The sequence below is a fragment of the Bombina bombina genome, chromosome 6, assembly GCF_027579735.1.
Source record: "Bombina bombina isolate aBomBom1 chromosome 6, aBomBom1.pri, whole genome shotgun sequence".
Classification (NCBI taxonomy): Eukaryota; Metazoa; Chordata; class Amphibia; order Anura; family Bombinatoridae; genus Bombina; species Bombina bombina.
Genome location: NC_069504.1, coordinates 844,500,675 through 844,525,941, shown reverse-complemented (window position 1 = coordinate 844,525,941; position 25,267 = coordinate 844,500,675). Strand labels below are relative to the sequence as shown.

General features: G+C 40.6%; 1 protein-coding gene across 1 annotated transcript in view; it reads right to left on the bottom strand.

Annotated features, from left to right (window-relative positions):
* The window catches only part of LOC128663759 (complement C3), a 285,067-nt gene that overhangs the window by 28,127 nt on the left and 231,673 nt on the right, over positions 1 to 25,267 (bottom strand). Inside the window, exons 31-33 of the mRNA XM_053718244.1 lie at positions 22,796 to 22,855; positions 21,954 to 22,044; positions 11,420 to 11,471 (exon numbers count right to left, since the gene is read on the bottom strand). Of these exons, the coding sequence (XP_053574219.1) occupies positions 11,420 to 11,471; positions 21,954 to 22,044; positions 22,796 to 22,855 (203 nt within the window). The remainder of the gene's footprint in view (positions 1 to 11,419; positions 11,472 to 21,953; positions 22,045 to 22,795; positions 22,856 to 25,267) is intronic.

Genomic DNA, 25,267 nt, shown 5'->3' with positions numbered 1-25,267 from the left:
TTCACTGTCATACAGACATCCAATACGGCGTATATGATACGCATACAAAGCCATCACAAACTACGGAGTTGATATTGAGAAGAGTGTCAGGACACGGACATCATACGGCAAAGAAAAACATAGTTGGAACTTTGACTTGCCTTTCTTTTGAGAGAACTATCGAGAAACAGACTGTTTAAAAAAAAACATAGTCAATACAGGACTGAACATTGAGAGTCCCGGTCCATTGAAATAGCGAATACACACAAACCTCTGCATATAAGGTAATATCAATGTAAATATCAAACACCTATATGCACGGTAATAATCGCTATTTTTCTTTAAAGTATACTACTCAAAATCTGTTCAAATTCCTTTTTTTTTATCTTGCTACATTGTTTTAAAACATAACGCTTCATTCTTGTATACATTGTATATATTTTTTATTTAGAATTGATGCCGGCATCCATCTTTATTTGTATTTTTAATTTTTATTAAAAAATTTTTATGAAACACATTGTTGATATGAATATCATTATAGAAGAATAATATAAATCTTACAGAATATTTATCTCTACACCTTTTTAAGCTTTAATTTAGCGCTAACCCTAAACACATTCTTTCCATGAACTTTCTTTTGGTTAGTCAGGAGGTCTAATCACAAACACAGGGTTAAGTTTAAGGGTAGTCCGAGTGTAGTATCTTTAAATATAAACCCAAACTTTTATGTCTACCAGATCTGCATACCAAGTCCTGCAATCTTGGCAATCGTACGAGGGATCAGAGGAAATTGTGGAAACACATAAGCCAGGCTGAAGGACCAGGGCGCTGCTAGAGCATCTATCAGCGCTGCCTGGGGATCCCTTGATCTGGACCCGTAACAAAGAAGTTTGGCGTTCTGACAAGACGCCATGAGATCCAGTTCTGGTTTGCCCCAAAGTTGAATCAGCTGGGCAAATACCTCCGGATGGAGCTCCCACTCCCCCGGATGAAAAGTCTGCCGACTTAGAAAATTCGCCTCCCAGTTCTCTACTCCTGGGATATGGATAGCTGAGAGATGGCAAGAGTGAACCTCTGCCCAAAGAATTATCTTTGAAACCTCCAACATTGCCAGGGGGCTCCTTGTTACCCCCTGATGGTTGATATAGGCTACAGTCGTGATGTTGTCCGACTGAAATCCGATGAACCTGACCGCAGCTAGCTGAGGCCAAGCCTGAAGAGCATTGAATATCGCTCTTAGTTCCAGAATGTTTATCGGAAGGAGTGCCTCCTCCTGATTCCGCGAGCCCTGAGCCTTCATGGAGTTCCAGACTGCACCCCAGCCCAGAAGTCTGGCATCTGTTGTTACTATAGTCCAATCTGGCCTGTGGAAGCTCATCCCCTTGGACAGATGGACCTGACATAGCCACCAGAGAAGAGAATCCCTGGTTTCTTGATCCAGATTTAGTAGAGGGGACAAATCTGTGTAATCCCCATTCCACTGACTGAGCATGCACAGTTGCAGCGGTCTTAGATGTAGGCGGGCAAATGGTACTATGTCCATTGCCGCTACCATTAAACTGATTACTTCCATGCACTGAGCCACTGAAGGACGAGAAGTGGAATAAAGAACACGGCAAGAGTCTAGAAGTTTTGACAATCTGGCCTTTTTTAGGTAAATCTTCATTTCTACCAAATCTATCAGAGTCCCTAGGAATGAAACTTTTGTTAGAGGTGATAGAGAACTCTTTTCTTCGTTCACCTTCCACCCATGGGACCTCAGAAATGCCAGAACAATGTCCGTATGGGACCTGGTGATTTGAAAAGTCGACGCCTGTATCAGAATGTCGTCTAAGTAAGGGACTACTGCTATACCCCGCAGCCTTAGGACCGCTAGGAGGGACCCTAGAACCTTTGTAAAGATTCTTGGTGCCGTGGCAAACACGAAGGGAAGAGCCACAAACTGGTAGTGCCTGTCTAGAAAGGCAAACCTGAGAAAACGATGATGATCTTTGTGTATCGGGATGTGAAGATAAGCATCCTTTAAGTCTACGGTAGTCATATATTGACCCTCCTGGATCATAGGAAGGATGGTTCGAATAGTCTCCATCTTGAAGGATGGGACTTTGAGAAATTTGTTTAAGATCTTGAGATCTAAGATTGGTCTGAATGTTCCCTCTTTCTTGGGAACTACAAACAGATTTGAATAGAATCCCTGCCCCTGTTCCTCCTGCGGAACTGGGTGGATCACTCCCATAACTAGGAGGTCTTGAACACAATGTAAGAATGCCTCTCTCTTTATCTGGTTTGCAGATAAATGTGAGAGATGAAATCTCCCTTTTGGGGGAGAGGCTTTGAATTCCAGAAGATAACCCTCGGACACAATTTCCAATGCCCAGGGATCCTGGACATCTCTTGCCCAAGCCTGGGCGAAGAGAGAGAGTCTGCCCCCTACTAGATCCGTTTCCGGATCGGGGGCTGCTCCTTCATGCTGTCTTATAGGCAGCAGCAGGCTTTTTGGCCTGTTTCCCCTTGTTCCAAGCCTGGTTAGGTCTCCAGACCGGCTTAGACTGGGCAAAAGTTCCCTCTTGTTTTGTGTTAGAGGAAGTTGAAGCTGCGCCACTCTTGAAGTTTCGAAAGGGCCGAAAACTAGAGTGTTTGGTCCTTAATTTGTTACCTCCAGTGATGTCAGAAATGATCTCCTTCAGTCCAGGCCCAAATAGGGTCTGTCCTTTGAAGGGAATGTTGAGAAGTTTAGACTTTGAAGTCACGTCAGCTGACCAGGATTTAAGCCATAGCGCCCTACGCGCCTGAATAGCAAAACCTGAATTTTTAGCCGTTAGCTTGGTTAAATGAACAACGGCGTCAGAAACAAATGAATTGGCTCGCTTAAGGGCCTTAAGCTTGTCAATAATATCTTCCAACGGAGTTTCAACCTGTAGAGCCTCCTCTAGAGACTCAAACCAGAAAGCCGCAACAGCAGTGACTGGGGCAATGCATGCAAGAGGCTGGAGAATAAAACTTTGTTGAATAAAAATTTTCTTAAGGTAACCCTCTAATTTTTTATCCATTGGATCTAGAAAAGCACAACTGTCCTCGACAGGGATAGTGGTACGCTTAGCTAGAGTAGAAACTGCTCCCTCCACCTTAGGGACCGTCTGCCACAAGTCCTGTGTAGCGGCGTCTATAGGAAACATCTTTTTAAAAACAGGAGGGGGAGAGAACGGTACACCTGGTCTATCCCATTCCTTAGTAATAATTTCAGAAAACCTCTTAGGGATTGGAAAAACATCAGTGTAAGTAGGTACTGCATAGTATTTATCCAATCTACATAATTTCTCTGGGACTACAATAGCGTCACAGTCGTCCAGAGTTGCTAAAACCTCCCTGAGCAATATGCAGAGGTGTTCAAGCTTAAATTTAAATGTAGACATATCAGAATCAGGTTGAAGTATCATCCCTGAATCAGAAAAATCACCCACAGATTGAAGCTCCCCTTCTTCAGCTTCAGTACATTGTGAGGGTGTATCAGACATAGCCACTAAAGCATCAGAGAGCTCTGTATTTATTCTAGTCCCAGAGCTGTCTTGCTTTCCTTGCAATCCTGGCAGTTTAGATAATACCTCTGTAAGGGTATGATTCATAACTGCCGCCATATCTTGTAAGGTATATGCAATGGGCGCGCTAGATGTACTTGGCGTCCCCTGAGCGGGAGTTGTAGGTTCTGACACGTGGGGAGAGTTAGACGGCATAACTTCCTCCTTGTCAATTTCTTCTGGTGATAAATTTTTTAAAGCCAGAATATGGTCTTTGTAATCTATAGTAAAATCAGTGCATTTGGTACACATTCTTAGAGGGGGTTCCACAATGGCTTCTAAACATAATGAACAATGAGTTTCCTCTATGTCAGACATGTTTAAACAGACTAGTAATGAGACCAGCAAGCTTGGAAAACACTTTAATAACTGTGAACAAGCAAAAAATAAAAACGGTACTGTGCCTTTAAGAGAAAAAAACAATCACATAAACTGCAAAACAGTGACAAAAGCAGTAAATTCTACGAAATTTTTACAGTGTGTATAATAGACTGAAATAGCATTGCACCCACTTGCAAATGGATGATTAACCCCTTAGTTTCAAAACTGGATAAAAAAAACGATATAGCCGTTTTTTAAACAGTCACAACCAACTGCTACAACTCTACTGTGGCTCCTACCTGCTCATACAACGATTTTGGAAGGCACAAAAACCCTGTAGAGGGGTCCTATATGTCAGGGGACTCCTTCAGGGAAGCTGGATGTCTCAAGCTGCAAAAACTACTGCACAATTAAGGCGCGAAAATAGGCCCCTCCCAACATGTACTCACAGTAAGAGGGCCTTAAAAAAACTATCCCTAGGCGAAATCTAGTCAGCCATGTGGAAAAACTGGGCCCCAGAATAAAGTTTTATCACCATTTGTAGTAAACGTTTATATACATCAAGCAAACATTATATCTATTAAGTAATGAGAGTAAATAACAAAAATATTACCCTTTACAGCAAGCATGATACCAGTCTTTATTAAATCACTGTAATCAGGCTTACCTTAAATAAATCAGGTACTGTCAGCATTTTCTAGCTTATCATCTCTCTAGAAAAATTAAAACTGCACATACCTCAGAGCAGGAAACCCTGCACACTATTCCCCCAGCTGAAGTTACCCATCTCTTCAGTTATGTGTGAGAACAGCAGTGGACCTTAGTTACAAACTGCTAAGATCATCAAAAAACTTCAGGCAGACTCTTCTTCCCTTTCTGCCTGAAGCCAAAATAGTACAACTCCGGTACCATTTGAAAATAATAAACTTTTGATTGAAGATAAACTACATTAATTCACCACATCTCTCTAGCTACTTCCCTTGTCGAGAGCTGCAAGAGAATGACTCGGAGGTGGCAGTTAGGGGAGGAGCTATATAGACAGCTCTGCTGTGGGTGATCCTCTTGCAGCTTCCTGTTGGGAAGGAGAATATCCCACAAGTAATGGATGAATCCGTGGACTGGATACACCTTACAAGAGAAAGATGTAATGTAAATAAAGCACAATAGACATCAATCTTTTAATTCTATGCCTAACTACTAGATGCTGTAGAGGCCAATAATGAACCAATATTTAGGTACATGGCTTAATCCAGCTCTAAATATAATTCCCTTAATATTATATCATTATATGATTCATGTAGCAATTTATTGTACCCATATTAAGATATGCACTCCGAATATGGCGATCTTACTATAATATCTACAAAATTAAATAGTTGACATGGTTCAGTTAGGATTCTTACCAGAACCGTTTTGATCTTGTGGACTAAGTAAGATCCTCTGTCTGAATTGTGTAGAGGTCTTATACCAAGTACCATATCACCAACATACTGGTTATCTTATATGGTGAGAACAGTATTAAGCTGTGATATGATTACAATTCATGACAGTTTAATTCGGTGAGTGCATGTCTTATAATAAATTGTTTGTATATTTTTTCCATAATCTGCTGTCCTTACTACCTACAACCACACCTTCCACAAACGCAATATGTAAGCAACCTCTATGACAGATTTAATTTCCTAATATGATGTTAACAATTTAACATATTATATGCATTTACAATGGCGCAAAGATTACAGGCTAATTTGACGATATGTATTTTGATCATTCTTTACTTGAGTGAAATTTGACCATACATAATATAAGTTGATTTACTCTTTCAGTATAGATTCGCTTTGACAGCAGAGTCAAAGGATAAAAATTCATGCAAAAATCTGTCACTCTTAGTAGTAATCGCACCACTTTAACATAACAAATGTATTCGCTATGAATGCAAGTGAGGGGCTCGTCTTGTACCACGAGTCTGATTGGACATCCCGTTTTTCTATTCTGGCCAATCTAGACATACATCACACTGCTCTACACAAAGACAATAATAACCTCTCACTATTGGCCAAAATAGAGGTGTGCCGGAATCAGCGCAGAGGATTGGTGTTACACTTTTGAGATAGGTTTAAAAGTAGGCCGCAGCAGACACTCGGCTTGTCATTCTGAACTAAATTCACATTGAGAAAGGCTGTACAAAGGCCAAAACGCGTTTGTGTGGCTTAATAATTCTTTTATTAACTTATATCACTTTAGCTGCTGCTTTCACAACAAATACCTAGTGTTACCCCTGGCACCTGAAGCAGAGGAATCCTGCTATCGGTCAGGAATACAGGGGGGTGGCACTTATTGTATTTGTGCAGCTGCTTTGGTGTTTGTTTTTACTTAGTTCTATTAGTGGATATGAATTAGGTGATTTATATCACTCTTTCTGGACTTTATATTTAAATTGTAGAAATAAAGTTTATTATTTTAAATACCTAAATATCTTTGCATACACTTTAGCTGTGTAGATACAGCATTACACAATTCATAGGAGCAAGAGTGCTAATTAATTCCCTCTCAGTCCTTCTCTATCCCCTACCCTGTTCTACTCAGTTATTCAAAGGGGCAGCATCGAGGTTATACACTTACCTCTATATCCTATATCACATAGTGACACTGTGCCAATATTTGCTAATTTTGTCCAGTGCATATTTTTTGGCATTATATATACTGTAGGTATAGATATATATTTTACTAAAATATTATATATACAGTCCTGGCCAAAAGTTTTGAGAATGACACAAATATTAATTTTCACAGTCTGCTGCCTCCGTTTTTATGATGGCAATTTGCATATACTCCAGAATGTTATGAAGAGTGATCAGATCAATTGCAATTAATTGCAAAGCCCTTCTTTGCCATGAAAATGAACTTAATCCCCCATAAAACATTTCCAATGCATTTGAGCCCTGCCATAAAAGGACCAGCTGACATCTTGTTATTCTCTCGTTAACACAGGTGTCAATGTTGATGAGGACAAGGCTGGAGACCATGCTGTTTGAGTTAGAATAACATACTGGAAACTTTAAAAGGAGGGTGTTGCTTGAAGAAGGCTTGAGGACACCCAAGAAAGTTCGGTAAGCGCCAGGACCATCTCCTAAAGTTTATTCAGCTGCGGGATCGGGGCACCACCATTGCAGTGCTTGCTCAGGGATTGCAGTAGGCAGGTGTGAGTGCATCTCTACGCACAGTGAGGTGAAGACTTTCTGAGGATGGCCTAGTGTCAAGAAGGTCAGCAAAGAAGCCAGTTCTCTCCAGGAAAAACATCAGGGACAGACTGATCGGCAAAAGCTACAGAGATTGGACTGCTGAGGACAGGGGTAAAGTCATTTTCTCTGATGAATTCCCTTTCCCATTGTTTGGGGCATCCGGAAAAAACCTTGTCCAGAGAAGAAAAGATGAGCGCTACCATCAGTCCTGTGTCATGCCAACAGTAAAGCATCCTGAGACCATTCATGTGTGGGGTTGCTTCTCAGCCAAGGGAGTGGGCTCACACACAATTTTGCCTAAGAATACAGCCATAAATAAAGAATGGTACAAAAACATCCTTCAAGACCAACTTCTCCCAACCATCCAAGAACAGTTTGGTGACGAACAATGCCTTTTTCAGCATGATGAAGCACTTTGCCATAAGGGAAAAGTGATAAATAAGTGGCTTGGGGAACAAAACATCAAAATTGTGGGTCCATGGCCAGGAAACTCTCCAGACCTTAATCCCATTGAGAACTTGTGGTCAATCCTCAAGAGGCGGGTGAACAAAAAAACACCCACAAATTCTGACAAACTCCAAGCATTGATTATGCAAAAATGGGCTACCACCAGTCAGGATGTGACCCAGAAGTTAATTGACAGCATGCCAGGGCGAATTGCAGAGGCCTTGAAAAAGAAGGGTTAACACTGCAAATATTGACTCTATGCATAAACTTAATGTAATCGTCAATAAAAGCCTTTGACACTTATGAAATGCTTGTAATTATACTTCAGTATACCATAGTAACATCTGACAAAAAGATCTAAAAACACTGAAGCAGCAGATTTTGTGAAAATTAATATTTGTGTCATTCTCAAAACATTTGGCCAGGACTGTGTATATATATATATATATATATATATATATATATATATATATATATATACACATATACACATATATACATACACCACCATCCCAAAATTTTACAAAATTACACTTTGTAGCCTAATACAGCATATATATATATATATATATATATATATATATATATATATATATATATATATATATACACACACACACACAGAAACAAACAACTGGCTCAATACCATTGTTAGCCTGTTCTATGGCGATTTACCACCTGAGTGCAGCTTCTTTTAGCCCAGTAATGCTTTTCACAGAGAAGAACTTTCCTGTAGTATATCAGTCTGATCCCGCCTATTATGGTCAGTCAAGCGCCAAAATACCAGGCAATTCCTCTCTGAACAAGGAAAACAGCAACCCCAGACAATCATTTCTGCCTTTATTGGGCCTCTTCAGTGAGGTATAGCCATATTCCTCTAAGCACACTGAGCAAGGAGTCCACGTCTGAATTCCCCTTTTTCTCATAGAGCGACTAAATACACACAGAAAGAAGCACACTTACAGGAACGAACAACCGGCTCAATACCATTGTTAGCCTGTTCTATGATGATTTACCAACTGGGTGCTATTATGGTCAGTCCAGCGCCGAAATACCAGGCAATTACTCTCTTATTTAGTCTCCCTATGGGAAAAAGGGGCAACCAGACGTGGACTCCTTGCTCAGTGTGCTTAGAGGAATATGGCTACACCTCACTGATGAGGCCAAATGAAGGCCGAAACGATTGTCTGGGGTTGCTGTGTTCCTTGTTCAGAGAGGAATTGCCTAGTATTTTGGCGCTGGATTGACCGTAATAGGCGGGATCAGACTGATATACTACAGGAAAGTTCTACTCTGTGAAAAGCATTACTGGGCTAAAAAGCTGCACCCAGGTGGTAAATCGCCATAGAACAGGCTAACAATGGTATTGAGCCAGTTGTTCGTTCCTGTGATTGCACTTCTCTCTGTTTGTATTTAGTCTCCCTATGGGGAAAAAAGGGCAACCAGACGTGGACTCCTTGCTCAGTGTACTTAGAGGAATATGGCTACACCTCACTGACGAGGCCCAGTGAAGGCCGAAACGATCATCTGGGGTTGCTGTGTTCCTTGTTCAGAGAGGAATTGCCTGGTATTTCAGAGCTGGACTGACCGTAATAGGTGGGTTTAGACTGATATACTACAGGAAAGTTCTACTCTGTGAAAAGCATTACTGGGCTAAAAAGCTGCACCCAGGTGGTAAATCGTCATTGAACAGTCTAACAATGGTATTAAGCCAGTTGTTCGTTCCTGTGAGTGCACTTTTCTCTGTTTATATATATATATATATACATATATATGTATTTGTGAATACATAGAACATATTCTTCTATGTGAAGAACATTGGAGTGTGAAATATTCATATTATTATGTCAGGTTAGCGCACTTGAGAATATGCGATCGTGTTTGCGCGAGAGTAGGGTGTTAGTTTTTCCCCCCACTTTTTTTGCTCCATTGACTTCGATGGGGGAATAGGTTATCACGCGCACAATATTCTAAGTTAGGCTTTTTACGTACGTTGGGTTAATGCGCAAGCGAAAACAGTTTACTTTCAACTTGTAATACTAGCGCAACCCAGTGCAAGCAAAAAGCTTACTTCTAGCAAAGTTATGCTCAAGCAGAATAAGATACACAGAGAGTTTATAGTATATTGTTAAATTTGGAGATCAATTCGTAGACAGAGTCCCTTAAGAAATTAGCAGATATCCATTTGCTAGGAATAAATTGATGCATGTGCCTATACAGTGTCATACTTACAATATGCTGCAGAGTTATTTATTTTATTTTAACAAAAAGTTAAGGTAAAGAGCTGAAGGTAATATTTTTTTCTATAAACAATGGGGGAGACTAGTTCTCTTATATGGGGCATACAAAAAGAACGGTGTGAGGGAGTAGATAGGGTCATCTGAATACATAAAATAATTATATCTGATAATATGTTGAAAAAAAGAGAGTTGCTTGTGTTAAACAAGCTGCACATCATTTTAAATATGGTGGCTCATTGGGATCAGAAGAGTAAATTAAGTGAGTACTTATGTCTAGATATAAGAAGCAAAAATTCCAGTGGGGCTTTGCAACCTCTTGACCCTCCCCCAGACATCTCTGGGAGTGAAGTCCCATTACTTAATTTTAACAGCTTATGGGGCCGATTTAAGAAAGTGCGAGCTGACATGATACAATGTAGCATATCATGTCCGCCACACATCGATAAATACCGACAGCATATGCTGTCGCATTTATCATTGCACGTCACCTGCCGCTAGCAGGGGGTGTCAATCAGCCCGATGTTATACGATCAGGCGGATTGATGTCCGCAGCCTCAGAGCAGGTGGAGAAGTTATGGAGAAGCGGTCTTTAGACCGCTGCTTCATAACTGCTGTTTCCGGCGATCCTGAAGGCTCACGCAGAAGCAGCAGCATCAAGCGTCATTCGGAGCTTGATAATTCGGCCCCTAAGAATAAGATTACCTTGGTTTTTAATGACAGTTTGAGTTTAAGACAATTATACTTGTTATGTGTCTTGTGTTGAAGGAACCAGAGCTCTTGTTCTTTGACCTAGAGCATCATCACAAGTCAGGCCAGGACAGTTAATAGGAACTATATAGTGGGCTTACTAGACTTTTCCCAGAAGTCTAAGATACTGCTTATGAAGAGTGGAGGGGTCTTGTTATGTATTCTGACATCATTGGCACAACAGGAGCTAACTGAGGGCCCGATGATCAAAAGCTCTCCTTTATGGTGAGACGATCTAAGATGTCTCGTCAGTTCGACAAGGTCCCTCAAATAATTTTAGAAAGACAAATTTTAGCCTGAGAGCTGTTTATCTAGCTATATAGGGTTCTGGCTGTGAAGGAGAAACACATCAATTGCAATATAACGCTAAAAAAAAGCCTCTAAAGATTTTGTGTGTTTCCTCTTCATGCCAACAAAGTGCAGTGGACATTTTAATTCCATATAAATGACACAATATAAAGAGAAATGGCAACAAATGCAGATGATGCAGGGAAACCTGATATTAAATGCAGGCACTTGTGTGACAATGCAAAGCCTAAATGACATGCTAAACATAGGAGTGACAATGCAAAGCCTAAATGACATGCTAAACATAGGAGTGACAATGCAAAGCCTAAATGACATGCTAAACATAGGAGTGACAATGCAAAGCCTAAATGACATGCTAAACATAGGAGTGACAATGCAAAGCCTAAATGACATGCTAAACATAGGAGTGACAATGCAAAGCCTAAAGGACATGCTAAACATAGGAGTGACAATGCAGGCTGATAAATAACATATAAACAAATAAGTGACATCACTGATACAGGAAGACATATGTATACACAGTACAGTTAATATACATATATATATATATAGTTCTTACTTCATACAAATGTTTATGACCATGGATTTTATGGCACCTTCTGGCTTCTTAGCTGGAATAAACATGAAATGAAAAAGAAAACTGAATATAAAAGGCTCTTTTAAAGGGACATTATACTTAAAATGTTCATGTACACGAAAGAGCAGCAGTTAAATGTGTTAAAATATTCTGCCTATTGGACGTTGCTACTACGTCTCGTGGTACTTTGTCCAGCGTGCCCTGTTGACATAGTAGCTGTGTCCAACCTTATGCCTCATACTGCTGTCCCAGAGGGATAAAGGGGAATGCAGTGATGCCGTTGGTGATGTGGAAGGGAAGGAGGGAGGTGGGTGGACGGCCAATCGCAGTAGGGGCCGCTATGCTGTAGAAAAGATTTAGGGGGGATCCACTACAAGGGGACCATGAGAGTGGAGATGGGGGCTATGCATCATGATCGCTTGGAGGGGAGAGGGGGGAGGGTGAAAATAAAAAATATATAATTATAAATACATTTATATTAACTGGGTACTGACAGACAGCTGACAGTACCTAAGATGGCAGAAACTAATTAGAGGGTGAGGGATAGAGAGCTGTTTGGGAGGGATCCGGGAGATGGGAGGGTTGAAGGTGCAAACTGTCTGCCAGTACCTAAGATGGTGGTGATCAGCGAGGGAACCTTACAAGCTACTTTATTAAAACCCCTTCATTGCCGGGAATCTCAGAAGTGTGATGCGCAACTGCAATTCTGCCTTCTAATTAATATAAAACAATAGCAAAACCATGGAAATCTGCAATTTCTGAACAAAGGGGACCCCAGAGAAGTTGTTACAACTATTGACTGCACACACAGTATGTAAATAATTTCAGTGAGAAGCTTGTGAAAAAGTTAACGTTTTTTGTTTTTTAATATGATCGCATTTGGTGGCAAAATGGTGCCATCAAATATACCCAAAAGGGCCTAGATCAATACCTTAGGTTGTTTACTAAAAATAAATATATAGTTTTGATAGGTAAATAAAAAAAATACAAGGCTCTATTTCTGTTTAAATTGAGTGATAGAAAAAATGCTACAAATTCCCCGGTTTGGGCTAATTTTTCTCAGAAATTCTCGGGCCTTAAAGGGATACTAAACACTAAATACATTTCATGCACCTTCCTTTAATCATGGGTGCTGCAATTATGGAACCTAGGTTATACAGCAGGTATTTGAAGGAGCATTTCTGCACATGTGCAAACAGGTCAGCACTGAAATGTAGTGAAAGAGAGATGTCAACATGGCAGGGAGGCGGGTAATATCCTCAATACTATGTTTTTAGTGCTTAATGTCCCTTTAAGGGGTTTGTGTGTAAGTGCAGCTATTGCAAACCTCCAAACGTTTCCTACCTCACAACATTTTCTGTAGTCTTTCTAGGATAGGGAGATTAGGGAACTTGTGGGTGGTGACCCACTGGCATTGTGTAGGTGGGGCCAAGGCATCTCATGGGTGTGATAGAGGTATGTCATGGACAGGTAAGGGTGTGTCCTGGGTGGAGCTGTAGCAGTTCCTGAAACCAGGACATTTGCCCTGGTCTAAAATCTGCAGGTAGGAAGAGGGTCAGGCCCCCCAACTAGTACCTTGGATATTAGATATTTTTATATAGGTTTGGAATGATTCCTTTCTCATCTGAACTTACATTCAGAAACTAAAATAAAAAGTGTTCTTATATTCCTACCTTCTGTGACAATACCCTTAAGACTACAGTAGTTTAATTCCATTTTTTGGTTTGAATACAGATAAACACATATACCTGTTTAATTTTTTTCTGTAGGTTTAGGAGTTTTTAAAGTGTATATACTCAGGACTGATTCTTGCATAGGAGTCATATACTGTACATATATCGATCACACACAGAGGAATTTTTCATTTTGCATCTCACAAGCCTTGCGGCCAGCTTTTACTGAATTCAGTATGAAAATGGATCAAATTAAGAATTAAGAAATCAATGTGACCTCTTTCCCATAAAGTCATAGGGTCGCTAAAGATAGCATTTTTCTCCAAAGTACTTTAAAGGGACACTAAACCCAAAATTTTTCTTTCAAGATTCAGGTAGAGAATACAATTTTAAACAACATTCTAATTTACTTCTATTATCTAATTTGTTTAATTTTTTAGATGTCCTTTGTTGAAGAAATAGCAATGCACATGCATGAGCCAATCACAAGAGGCATCTATGTGCAGCCACCAATCAGCAGCTACTGAGCCTATCTAGATATGCTTTTTAGCAAAGAATATCAAGGGAATGAAGCAAATTAGATAAAAGAAGTAAATTAGAAAGTTGTTTAAAACTGCATGTTCTTTCTAAACCAAGAAAGAAAAAAAAATGGGTTTCATGTCCCTTTAAGCCTTGCAGTCCATGTGTTCTTTATATGTGTGTGTGTATATATATATATATATATATATATATATATATATATATATATATATACTGATTTACACATACACACACATATAAATATATATGTATTCAGTTTAGGAAAATGGTTTCATATTTTGAAACTGCTTCACACACGTAAATCCAGTAAGACATAGAAGAGTTGTACTGGTAAGTAAGAACCTACTTTCATTCCATCCTAAGTCTGAGAAAAATGCAAACACTAGTTGAGAAATTGATTTATTAAGAAAGAAACACGCACAGTTTATAGAGTTTAAAAATCATATAAAAAATCAATGCTCCCAATTGTCTCATTATGCAGGATAGTCCCTTCTTTATGGAGCTCTGTCTTGCTGTCCCACCTACTGTGTAGCTTAGACCCCAGCCCCAATGCACACAATATGGCAGCTCCTCCTTTGGACTCCACCCTCTGTAAAAAAAAATGACTCTTCCCAGGGTTGCAGTTACACCCACAGCTCCCTAACTCAGCCCATGCACAGTAAATGCAAGTGTAAGGCTGCTTGTCAGCCTGAAACAAAAGGTGTGTGTGTTTGCCACTATGCTGCGTTGTTGTGGGTTCATCTTCCTTACCTGTATTTATAGGTTGGTAGCTGTTGTCTCTTTCTGTTTTCCTTCTGCTAATACTTTGCGGATTTGCTGGGATCTGCCGTATGATGGAGTGCTCCAGGAAATCTTCTGTTCTACCTCGTTGCCTCAGGGACAGCCTGTCTGCTCTTCCTCGTCGTGTGACACCTGTGTAAGAAAGTTTAAGTAGCTAGGAGAAATGTATTCCTCCATCTCCTTCAGGGGTGTCAGCTCCTCCTTTTCCTGGGTTAGCAACCTCAGGAACCATCTCTGTTGTTTCCCTTCTCTCATTTGTCTCCCCTCCCTTGGACCTTTTGGTCTCCCATATCCTTTCAGGTAGCATTGTGGGTTTGGATGGCCATGCAGCAACCATTGTTTACCCTCTATCCTCCACTTCTCCATCAGCAGGGGCTCCTGTTGTTTCAGTTTCTACTCCCCTTCCTCCTGAACGATATGTGGTGGCGGGCATTGTGGTGTGGGAGTTGGTGATGAATGCTGGTATGCTGTGCATACTTAAGTGAGGGTGCTCTCTTTGACCCCCTCTTTAATGGTGGCAGTGGATGGCAGTGTAGGCCCCAGTATCATTTTGCTGGCTCCTCCTTTGTTATCATCTGGTGTTGCTTCCAGCAGGGCATGTGGCGTCACTTCCAGTCCAGCAGTGATGACTTTGGGAGGGGCGTTGTGAAGAAGGAAGCTTGAGAGAACAACGGCGGCATGCTCAGAATTCTCTATTGGTCAAGAGGCAGCAAAGTTGGATGGGAGCACCCTGGCCCAGCATTGGTGGTGACAGAGTCAGGAAATGGGTAAAAAGGGGTTTGCAAGTCCTAAGGAGCAAAGAAGGAGGCAGCAAGGGGATCTGGTGCTGGTAGCATTGTGGCTCAAGTATAAGGAAGCATGTGCATCTGGCCTGAGGAAAGTTTTGAGGGGTCACTGTGTGGTGTTACCAGGCCTGGGGATAATCCTGTAGGTGCAATGAGTGGTGTGTCACTTAGTGTGCTGGATGTGGGGTCTGATGGTGGGACTGCTTTGAGTTGGCAGAGTAATTCTGGCCAGATCAGTATCAGGCAGCTGGTGCCTTGGGTGCTCCCATCTCTTTTTTGTTGCATTTGAAGCTCTAGGAAGCTGCAATGTCATAGCTGAGCCATCTTCTGTAGCGTCTGCTGACACCTTTTGTTTGGACCTCTCGCACTCTTCCACACAGGTTGGAGTGATCATGATTGCAGAAGCAGGTAGGCTGGTTTTGCAGTTACACTCACACACTTAGGATCTCTAGTAGTGAGTCAGATTCAGATGGAGACATAGGTAAATATTCCATATGCTGAAGCGCTTAGTGGCTGCACAGGATGGAGGGGGTAGTGTCCTAGGATCTCCTTATACAGCTAGCACCCCCAATGCAGAGGTGGCTTCCCCAATTCTAGCGATATGCAGTTTAGGAGTCAGTGGCTTGCAGTCGCAGGTTGAGGCGAACATGGTGGTGACTGCTCGTATGGTGGCAGTGTAAGGGGACTCGTATCCCTGTCTGGTACATTTCCTTCAAACTCACTTGAAAGCCAAGGTTGTTAGCAGATCAGGGAAGGCAAGTATGTAAGCATGTTTGAGTTTTCCATTGAGGCATCCCGGTTTCTTCTTTCAGAGTGGACATGTATCTCTGATCACTATTAAGCACAAAACATTTTGTTGAAGTGGTTACTCCTCCTTTCATCATCGTGACTGCATCGCCTGCAAGGTTTTGGCAGAAGGAGAGAGAGTGCTGGTGGTTTAATGATCACCAGTGTGACAAAGGACAAAATGCTCCTTTCGGCATGTGTGCTTATACTGTGGGGGCCTTAACACTGGGCTCGACTGTCAGCATTGGTGCGTCGGCTTAGCAGGTAGAGTTTCAGCAAAGGGGTAGCTGTTGGAAAGGGATCTAACTCCTCTGAAGCTGTTTGCTCTTCACCCGTGGCTGGCATCTTATCCAAAAGGGAAAGTGGCAGAATTGCTCTTGCAGGGGATTCAAGAAGGGTTTAGGATTCAAGTCCAGGGTGCAGTTCCCGGAGGTAGTAAGAGAGATGTTGGCAAATGAGATTGTGTGAGGGTGCATCACCAGTCCTTTTAAAAACCTCCCAGTTCCTGATGTGGTGGTATTCCTTTTGGGGGTTGCACCAAAAAAGGAACCAGGCAAGTTTTGCCTCATACAGCACCAGTCCTTTCCCAAAGGTCAGTCTGTTAATAATGTGATTGATCCATCGGTTACCCATGAAATATCAGTTGTTGGATTAAGTGTTGGAATTTGGTCAGAGAGTGTTGCTGTCAAAACTTGACACTGAATTAGCCTTTCGCTTGCTCCGGATTCACCCGTCATCTTATACGCTGATAAGGTGTAAGTTTGAGGGTAGCTTTTATGTTGACAGGTGTCTTCCAATGAGTTGCTCAGTTTCCTGTGGTGACTTTGGTAGGTGGCCAATAGCTCACTACTTAAACATCTTTTTGTTTGTTGGAGCTTCTAATTTGGGGGAGTGTGTTAGGCTCATGGTAATGCAGTGCTTTATGCAGGATTTCTGGGTACCTTTAGTGGAAGACAAGACTCAGGGCCCTTGTACAAAGCTGACTTTCTTGGTATCGAAATTGACAATGTTGCAAGGAAGTTTAGTTTACGGTTCTTCACTTGCTGGGAGCGGTTTTTATGGCTTCTGCATGGTTGTCCTTGAAAAACATTTAGTCTTTGCTGGGTTTGCTTAATTTAGCTTGTAGATCATCCCAATGGGCAGAGTTTAACAGGTGCTTGGAGGGGCTTCTCAAGGGAGATGGCAGTCAATGTCGCAGGGCCAGGGTCACTTGGGAGATGTGTGCTGATCTCAGTGTTTTGGTTACAGTTTTTGTAGAAGTTCAATGGGGTGTTGTTGTGGTGCAAACCTTTTATCTCGAGCCAGGCATTGCATCTGGGTGTGCACTTGTGGGGCAAGTGGAAGGTAAGATTGTGACTGGTTTTGTGGATTGTGCAGGGCCTTACCAGAAACCTCACTCTCTTTGAGTTGTTTCCCATCGTGGCAGTGGTTGTGGGAGATAATCGCAGTGACCGTTCATTGGTGTTTTGGTCAGACAATTTTAATGTTGTTTTCACAATTAATAGGTTGTCAACGTCTTCTCTGGTGGTTGTGTCCTATTTGCATCAATTTATTGCCTGCAGAACAACCTTAATTTTGAGACACGACATGAACTGGTGGTTAATAATGTAGTAGTGTCAAGTTTTCAATGGGGGGAGTTTAGAAGATTGGTTCCTTCAGCTTCTGTTAATGGCCTGCCTAGTCCAACTTTTTTTCTGGCAAATTTCAGGCTGTCGTGTTCCTGTAAGTGCAAGCTTTTCAAGGCCTAAACCTTGGCAAGCGTATAGTCAGCACTGGATGGAGTGGGAGGAATTTTGCTTGAGCAGGGATGGTCCCTTAGCAGCCGGGTTCTGTTGCTAGAATGGCTGATAGGCTTGGGTGAAAGAAGATTGTCCTCAGGAAAAGTTTAAGGTCCATTATATATACCAGGATTTTGGCAGCTCTTTTCTAGTACGGCAGGTGATGAAGTATTGGGGTGGTTGACCATGAGGCTTAGGGATGGGAGGGAGCCCATCACAGTTCAGCATTTCAGGTGTTTGTAGTTCAAACTTTGAGGTTTGCTTATTTAGCTCTGCTTTTGTGCTTGCATTTGTTGTTGTGCTGCTTGTGGCTATGTCAAAGTCTGCTCTGGGTGGAAGGGTGCAATTGGATCATGTACGATTTTCCGATAGAGTGCTATTGCAAAATCTTAGACATATCAGAAGACTAGGGGTACTTGGTTGTTGCTTCCAGCACAGGCAGAAACAGAGGTCTGTCCTTAGCTTTAGCTCAATTTTAGTTCACCTGGATGGGTCTTCCCTATCCAGATTTCATTTTCACTGCACGTTGTTGAAGGTGGCGTTGCGTGAAGGACTGGATTTTTCTGGATTGCGGTGGCTAATAGTGCAACTGCATTCGGCTGGACTGCAGAATCCATTAATAGGTTAGAGCGCTGGAGGTCACAGCGATATAGATTTTACATGCACCCCACAGTTCAGAGTTAATGCTTTTTGTATTTGTTGTTCTTGGTCCTGGTTTGCATGGTTTGGTTTTCCAGTTTCTGGTTTTGTTTTGCTTGTCCTTTTGTGGTTGCTTACGGTTAGTGTATTTGTTTGTAGGGCATTCTGGACAATTTACTAGAATAAGAATAGTGGGGCATTCATTTGTGCAGTGTGCAGCAATTCAAGCTCTTTCACTCCCAGATGGGCAGCAGTTGGGATTCCCTTAATTCCGGGTTTCTTTAAAGTAGCTTGGGTGCAGGGGCCTGAGGTAGTCAGAGCTTCCTTCAGTTTTGTAGGTGTCGTATTGTGGAAGGGGCGAGCCCCATGTTATTTTGTTGCATTTGGGGGAGTACATCTGTCCAATGAGGGTCTGGGGTTTTTCTTGGGCAATATTAAGTGTGCCATTTTAGCCCAAGTTTAGATCTTTTGTGGCGGCAAGACTCCCACATTACTCTAAGACAAGTAGTATCTCTTGTGCTAAAGGTCAAGCTAATGGGTTTGACGATGACCCGAGGTCATGACCTAGGGGTGCCTTGCTGGCCTCAGAGCCGTTCGGGCAGCAGAAGCTCTGTATAGGGAGAAGCATTGTTAGGGTCTGCCAGGGCACCGCTTGGCCTCAACCTCTGTTTGGGGTTTTGTTTAGGAGCTTCAGTTGCTGCCAACTTGCGTAGATGACTTAGTAATAAGTTTAAAGTGAATGTCAAGTTTAATGAGAAAGTTCCAGGTTTTTTAAAATACTCTTAGCCCAAGTTTAGATCTTTTGTGGCGGCAAGACTCCCACATTACTCTAAGACAAGTAGTATCTCTTGTGCTAAAGGTCAAGCTAATGGGTTTGACGATGACCCGAGGTCATGACCTAGGGGTGCCTAACTCTGTGGGCTTGCTGGCCTCAGAGCCGTTCGGGCAGCAGAAGCTCTGTATAGGGAGAAGCATTGTTAGGGTCTGCCAGGGCACCGCTTGGCCTCAACCTCTGTTTGGGGTTTTGTTTAGGAGCTTCAGTTGCTGCCAACTTGCGTAGATGACTTAGTAATAAGTTTAAAGTGAATGTCAAGTTTAATGAGAAAGTTCCAGGTTTTTTAAAATACTCTTAAAAACAGGGGCACTTTCATTCATTAAACTTTATATTTAAGTGTCTTTTTTCACATACTTACCTTTTTCTTTATGAAACCAGTCCGGCGATCCTCTGCCCACAGCTCCTGCTGTTTTTAGCACAGCAATGATGAATCCGGCTTCCTCCAATCATTGCGTCGCCTTACGAGCTGGGTGCCTTGGGGTGCATGCGATTATTGGAGGAAGCCAGATTCGCTATTGGTGTGCTAAGTGTAGCAGGAGCTGCGGGCAGATGATCGTTGGGCTGTTATCATAAAGAAGAAGGTAAGTATGTGAAAAAAGACGCTTAAATGTAAAGTTTAATGAATGAAAGTGCCTCTGTTAAATGTAAAGTTTAATGAATGAAAGTGCCCCTGTTTTTAAGAGTATTTTTTAAAAATCGGGCACTTTCTCATTAAACTTGACATTCACTTTAAGTAAGTCATCTTGTTATTATTATTGTTCAATAAAGAGACCAGGGTGCCGATTTATCAAGCCCCATATGCTGCCTTATGCAGCTGTTTCCGCACGAGCCTTCAGGGTCGCCGGAAACAGGAGTTAAGAGACAGCGGTCTTAAGACCGCTGCTCCTTAACTCGGCCACCACCTCTGAGGCGGTGGACAGCAATCAGACTGATCGGATACGATCGGGTTGATTGACAACCCCTGCTAGTGGCCAATTGGCCGTGAATGTGCAGGGGGCGGCATTGCACAAGCATTTCACCAGAAATGCTTGTGCAATGATAAATGCCAACAGTGTATGCTGTCGACATTTATCAATGTGCGGCGGACATGATCCGCTGCTCGCACTATAATAAATCAGCCCCAACGTCGGGTATTTTCCTCCAGCTCTTTGTGTGGTCTCTGATTTAGGGTAGTTTGGGATTTTAAGGTTGTTTAGTTAAGCTTAGGGATATCTGATAGGGGAATTAGCCCTTATGCAAGTGTAAGACTACTTGTCAGCCTAAAAAACTAAGGGCCTGACCCCTACATGTATGGTTAGGTGTGTGTGTGTTTACAACTATGTTGAATTGTTGTTGGTGGGTTTACCTGCAATTATAGGTTGGTAGCTGTAGTCTCTTTCTCTTTTCCTTCAGCTGTTGCCTTGCAATTTTCCCATCCTCTCTTCCCTATTTTTTTTCCATTTCAGATGCTGGTGGTGGGGACCCTGAAGTATAATAGATTCCTTAGGATTGCTGGTAGTTCCTGGGGCAGGGATCTGATTAGTTGTAAGCCCTTGGCCTGTAATTTTTGACTCCCCCAATTTTTGGCATGTTGTATGGAATGTTAGGATGGTGTCCTTAAGGATTGGAGCGTAAAGATTATCCTCTTTTGGCAGAAGGTTGTGGCCTAAATTTTTAGGTTTCTGTTTCAGATGCTGGTAGTGGGGCCCTGAAGTATAATGGATTCCTTAGGATTGCTGGTAGTTCCTGGGGCAGAGATCTGATTAATTTGTAAGCCCTTGGCCTGTAATTTATTTTTGGCTCCCCCAGTTTTTAGTATGTTGTATGGCATGTTAGGTTGGTGCCCTTAAGGATTGGAGCATAGAGATTATCCTCTTTTGGCAGGAGGTTATGGCCTAAATTATTAGGTGCAGTGTTCTTAATGGGCTGAAGGTCGAGCTAATGGGTGTGGCAATGTCCATAAGATGAGACCTAGGGGTGCCTCACCCCATGGGCCTGCTGGCCTGAGAGCCCCTTGTTCGCCTGTAGCTCTTGATGGGCGGAGCCACTTTACATTCTGCTAGAGCGTTGTTTGGCCTCAACTTCAGTTGCTGCCACCTTTCGAAGATAACTTTGTGATGAGTTTCATTAAGTCATCTTAATTTTTTTTACTTATTAATAGCGACCCATGTCTGGTGTGGTCTCTCATTTAGGGTTGGTTTGGGTATTAAAGTTGTTTGAATTAGGAATATCTGATAGGGGTTTTAGCCCTTATGTTAGGAGCTATACAATTGCCAACTCAGTCATGTTTTCCTTGACAGTTATGAGTTATACATGCTGCAGGATGTGCAGGGAGGGACGAGCTGCTGGACAACACTATTCATATTCCTCCCTGCACACCCTGCACCATGTGTAACTCACAATTGCTAAATACAAATCTATACACATCATATGAAGTCTAGATTAATTTAAACTCACTTAGAAAATGTAAAATTGGAAATACAAAACTAAATTAACCTTGAATTTCATTACGTACTATATTGTATTGCATTTCTCTTTCTATCTCATCCATGACAGGAGAGAACACTCCTCAGTGAGATACAGAGCTTTAACCGTTTATTTCCTTTGTGTTTATATTCAGTCTCACAGCTAAAGCTATCTATCCCAGCATGCTTTAATAAATCTAGGCAACTGCATTATGGTAGCTAACATATCCTATTGAAAGACAAACATGATTTTTACCATTTTGTGCTTCTTCAAGAGTGACGTTAAATTCAAACTTCCTGCAGGGGGCAGCTCCATCTTTCATTGGTGCATAATATATAGACATTACCTGTTGGTTGTAAAGCATGATAACTGACTGTAAACATATTGTATTTTCAAGCTTATAGCATTCTGTAGGTTTAAAGCAAGAATACTTGTTTGTTTGACAATACCTCACATAATTGCACAATTCTGCTGTGATGTAGAATCTGGCTAATCAATACACTGCTTTATAAAACAATCTGTACACAATGCGAACAAAGTATTTTCTGCAGGATTAGACAACGCTTTGTGGAAGTGTATCCGGTTTTGCAATATGAGCAGCTGTGTTTTATAAAGGTCTGTGGCAGGATAACAAAGTCCTCTGTGGATCTACTACAGAAATTTCCTGCAATTTTAGGCAAAACTGAATTTTTGCCACCAACATCCCTTAACAAAAGGCTTTTTATTCCACTTGTACTGAAATATGTTGCATATATCTATTTATAAAGGGACAAATGATTTATGTTTCAGCAGATCATTCTATTTTAAACAACTATTCAATTTACTTCTATTATCTAATTTGCAGCAATGCACTACTGGGAGCTAGCGCTGATGTAAAGGTACATTGACTGTTAATAATGGGTTAACATTGCACGTGCTTTCTGATTATTAATGATTGATTAAGAGGAGCCTTTAATTCCCCAGTGGCTGTTCATGTATGTATCTGGGATTTATGTTTTTTTGCATCTCCTCAATTAATTTTGAACTTGATATCACCCCTTGGCAGCCTATTGAGCCTACATGAATCTAGGCCGATACTTTATTCCATGTGTACTTACTGTTAAGGTGCCTTGTCCTTTTCCTACTGCTGTTACTTTAATCGAATCTCGCATTGAAGTCTGAGGAATGAGGAAAAAATGACAGCCATTTTAGATTTCTGATTGATACTGTATCAATACGTGCATTGTGCATCTTACCTCTCATTCACCTACATACACACACTGGTAAACTTTTACTAAGATTGAAGATAGAAGCAACAATTATTTAACCTAATCTGCCACAATCTCTCCAGACTTTGTATACTGCAAATTCTACATTAAATGTAGATAGATTTCCAGATTCACTGAGTATAATGGAAGTCATTTTTTGTATTCATGCTTATAAATCATGTAACTGTCCACCAATAAATAATTAGCTATGGTTGCCAGTTGCCCTCAATAAAAATTAGGGATGGGCGAATGTGTTTATATTCAAATTTGAATGTTAGAACAAATGTTATTGTAGAAATTCGATTTACATAATCGAATGTTGATAAGAACGAATATTCATAAAAATTCTATTATCGAATTTTATTTACAGTTTTCGAATGTGACATTAAAATTCGAATGTGACATTCAAATTCGAATATTACATTTCTACAACACAGTTGTAGACTAGAAATACTATTTCGAATTTGAATGTGACATTTGAATTCGATTGTGACATTCGAATTTGAATATTAAATTTACAAAACACAGAATTAGACTAGAAATACTATTTTGAATTTGAATGTCACATTCAAATTCGAATGTAGCATTCAAATTCGAATATTACATTTATAAAACACAGTTGTAGACTAGAAATACTATTTTGAATTTGAATGTGACATTCGAATGTCACATTTCTACAACACAGTTGTAGACTAGAAATACTATTTTGAATTCGAATGTGACATTTGAATTTGAATGTGTCATTCGAATTTGAATATTAAATTTTTAAAACACAGTATTAGACTAGAAATACTATTTCGAGTTTGAATGTCATATTCAAATTTGAATGTAGCATTCAAATTAGAATATTACATTTATAAAACACAGTATTAGACTAGAAATACTATTTCGAATTTGAATGTCACATTCAAATTCGAATGTAGCATTCAAATTTGAATATTACATTTATAAAACACAGTTGTAGACTAGAAATACTATTTTGAATTCGAATGCGACATTCAAATTCGAATGTCACATTTGAATATTACATTTCAAAATTGAATGTGATATAAAATATATAGCTAAACATTCTATTATTCAAATGAATATTTTCGAATGTTATTGAAAAATTCGAAAACGAAAATTTGAAAATAGAATGTTAGAATGTTATATAAACATTTGAAATTTGTTTTAAATTTTGAATTTTTAGAAACATTCGCCCATCCCTTATAAAAATGCTGCACACGCTGAAGACCTGTGATTGGTCAAAAGTGGTTGGAGGATCATGCTATGGGCCTTTCCCAAAGCTCTATCTTAGGCCCCATACACTATTATACTCTTGGCTGCTAGTAAAACACACACTACAGGAATCTATTGGCGCTCTACAAATAACCGATAATAATAATAATAATACAGTGATTTGACCTCTCCCATGCCCTTGACTGCCAGTGCGCTTTACTTACATATTTAGACCTTTAAAATTTAGCTGACAGACACTGGAATTTAAAACTGGACTTCTAAACCTGCCGAAATATTGGACTTGATATTTATTTGAGGTTTTAAGAGCTCCCCCTTGTTAGTATTCATTTTAAGGGCCAGATTACAAGTGGAGCGCTAAATATCACTTTAGCGTGTCATACAGGAGATATACTCAGATTTTATTCATTTAAATAGGTGAAAATAGGCATGCTGAGACTTCCGAGCTGCTCAGTTAGCTCACTCCTGGTTATACAGGAACCACTTGAATAAAGTACCCCTTCCACTCTTTTTCTTTTGTTTAAAAATACTTCAAATTTTAATAAAGAGACAAAAATTTGTAAAATCTTCATAGGAATATTACAAATTGCAAACACATTTCTCGGCCCAGGTTACTTGGCAAATATATCAAATGCAGCATTCATGGAAGCTTAAATACATACATCACTCAATACATGAAATGGGAAATACATGAGTATGCAAAAGCACATTAACCCTTTACCTTTTTAAAGTCATCTATGATTATCCATATATATTGTATAAATAAAAAAGCTTACAAAATGAAATAGTTAAAGGTTTAGTCATAAATAAGTTACTTAAAAGTGATATGCTGGTCCCGAATCAAGCTCTGATTCTGAAACGATCGTCAACGCCATAACGTCATAACCACATGGTGGTCAAGTGACATATACATCACGATCATATGATCGATAACGTCACTGGGTTTGACCTATATAGCTTATGATTAAAATTGTCAAACAAACCCCCTATGACTAGGCTGTTAATCAAGCCTATCTGGGCTATGATCACTCTTATATCCACAGATTATTAAAGGAGGGGATGTTTATACTAACATTTTAACAATAC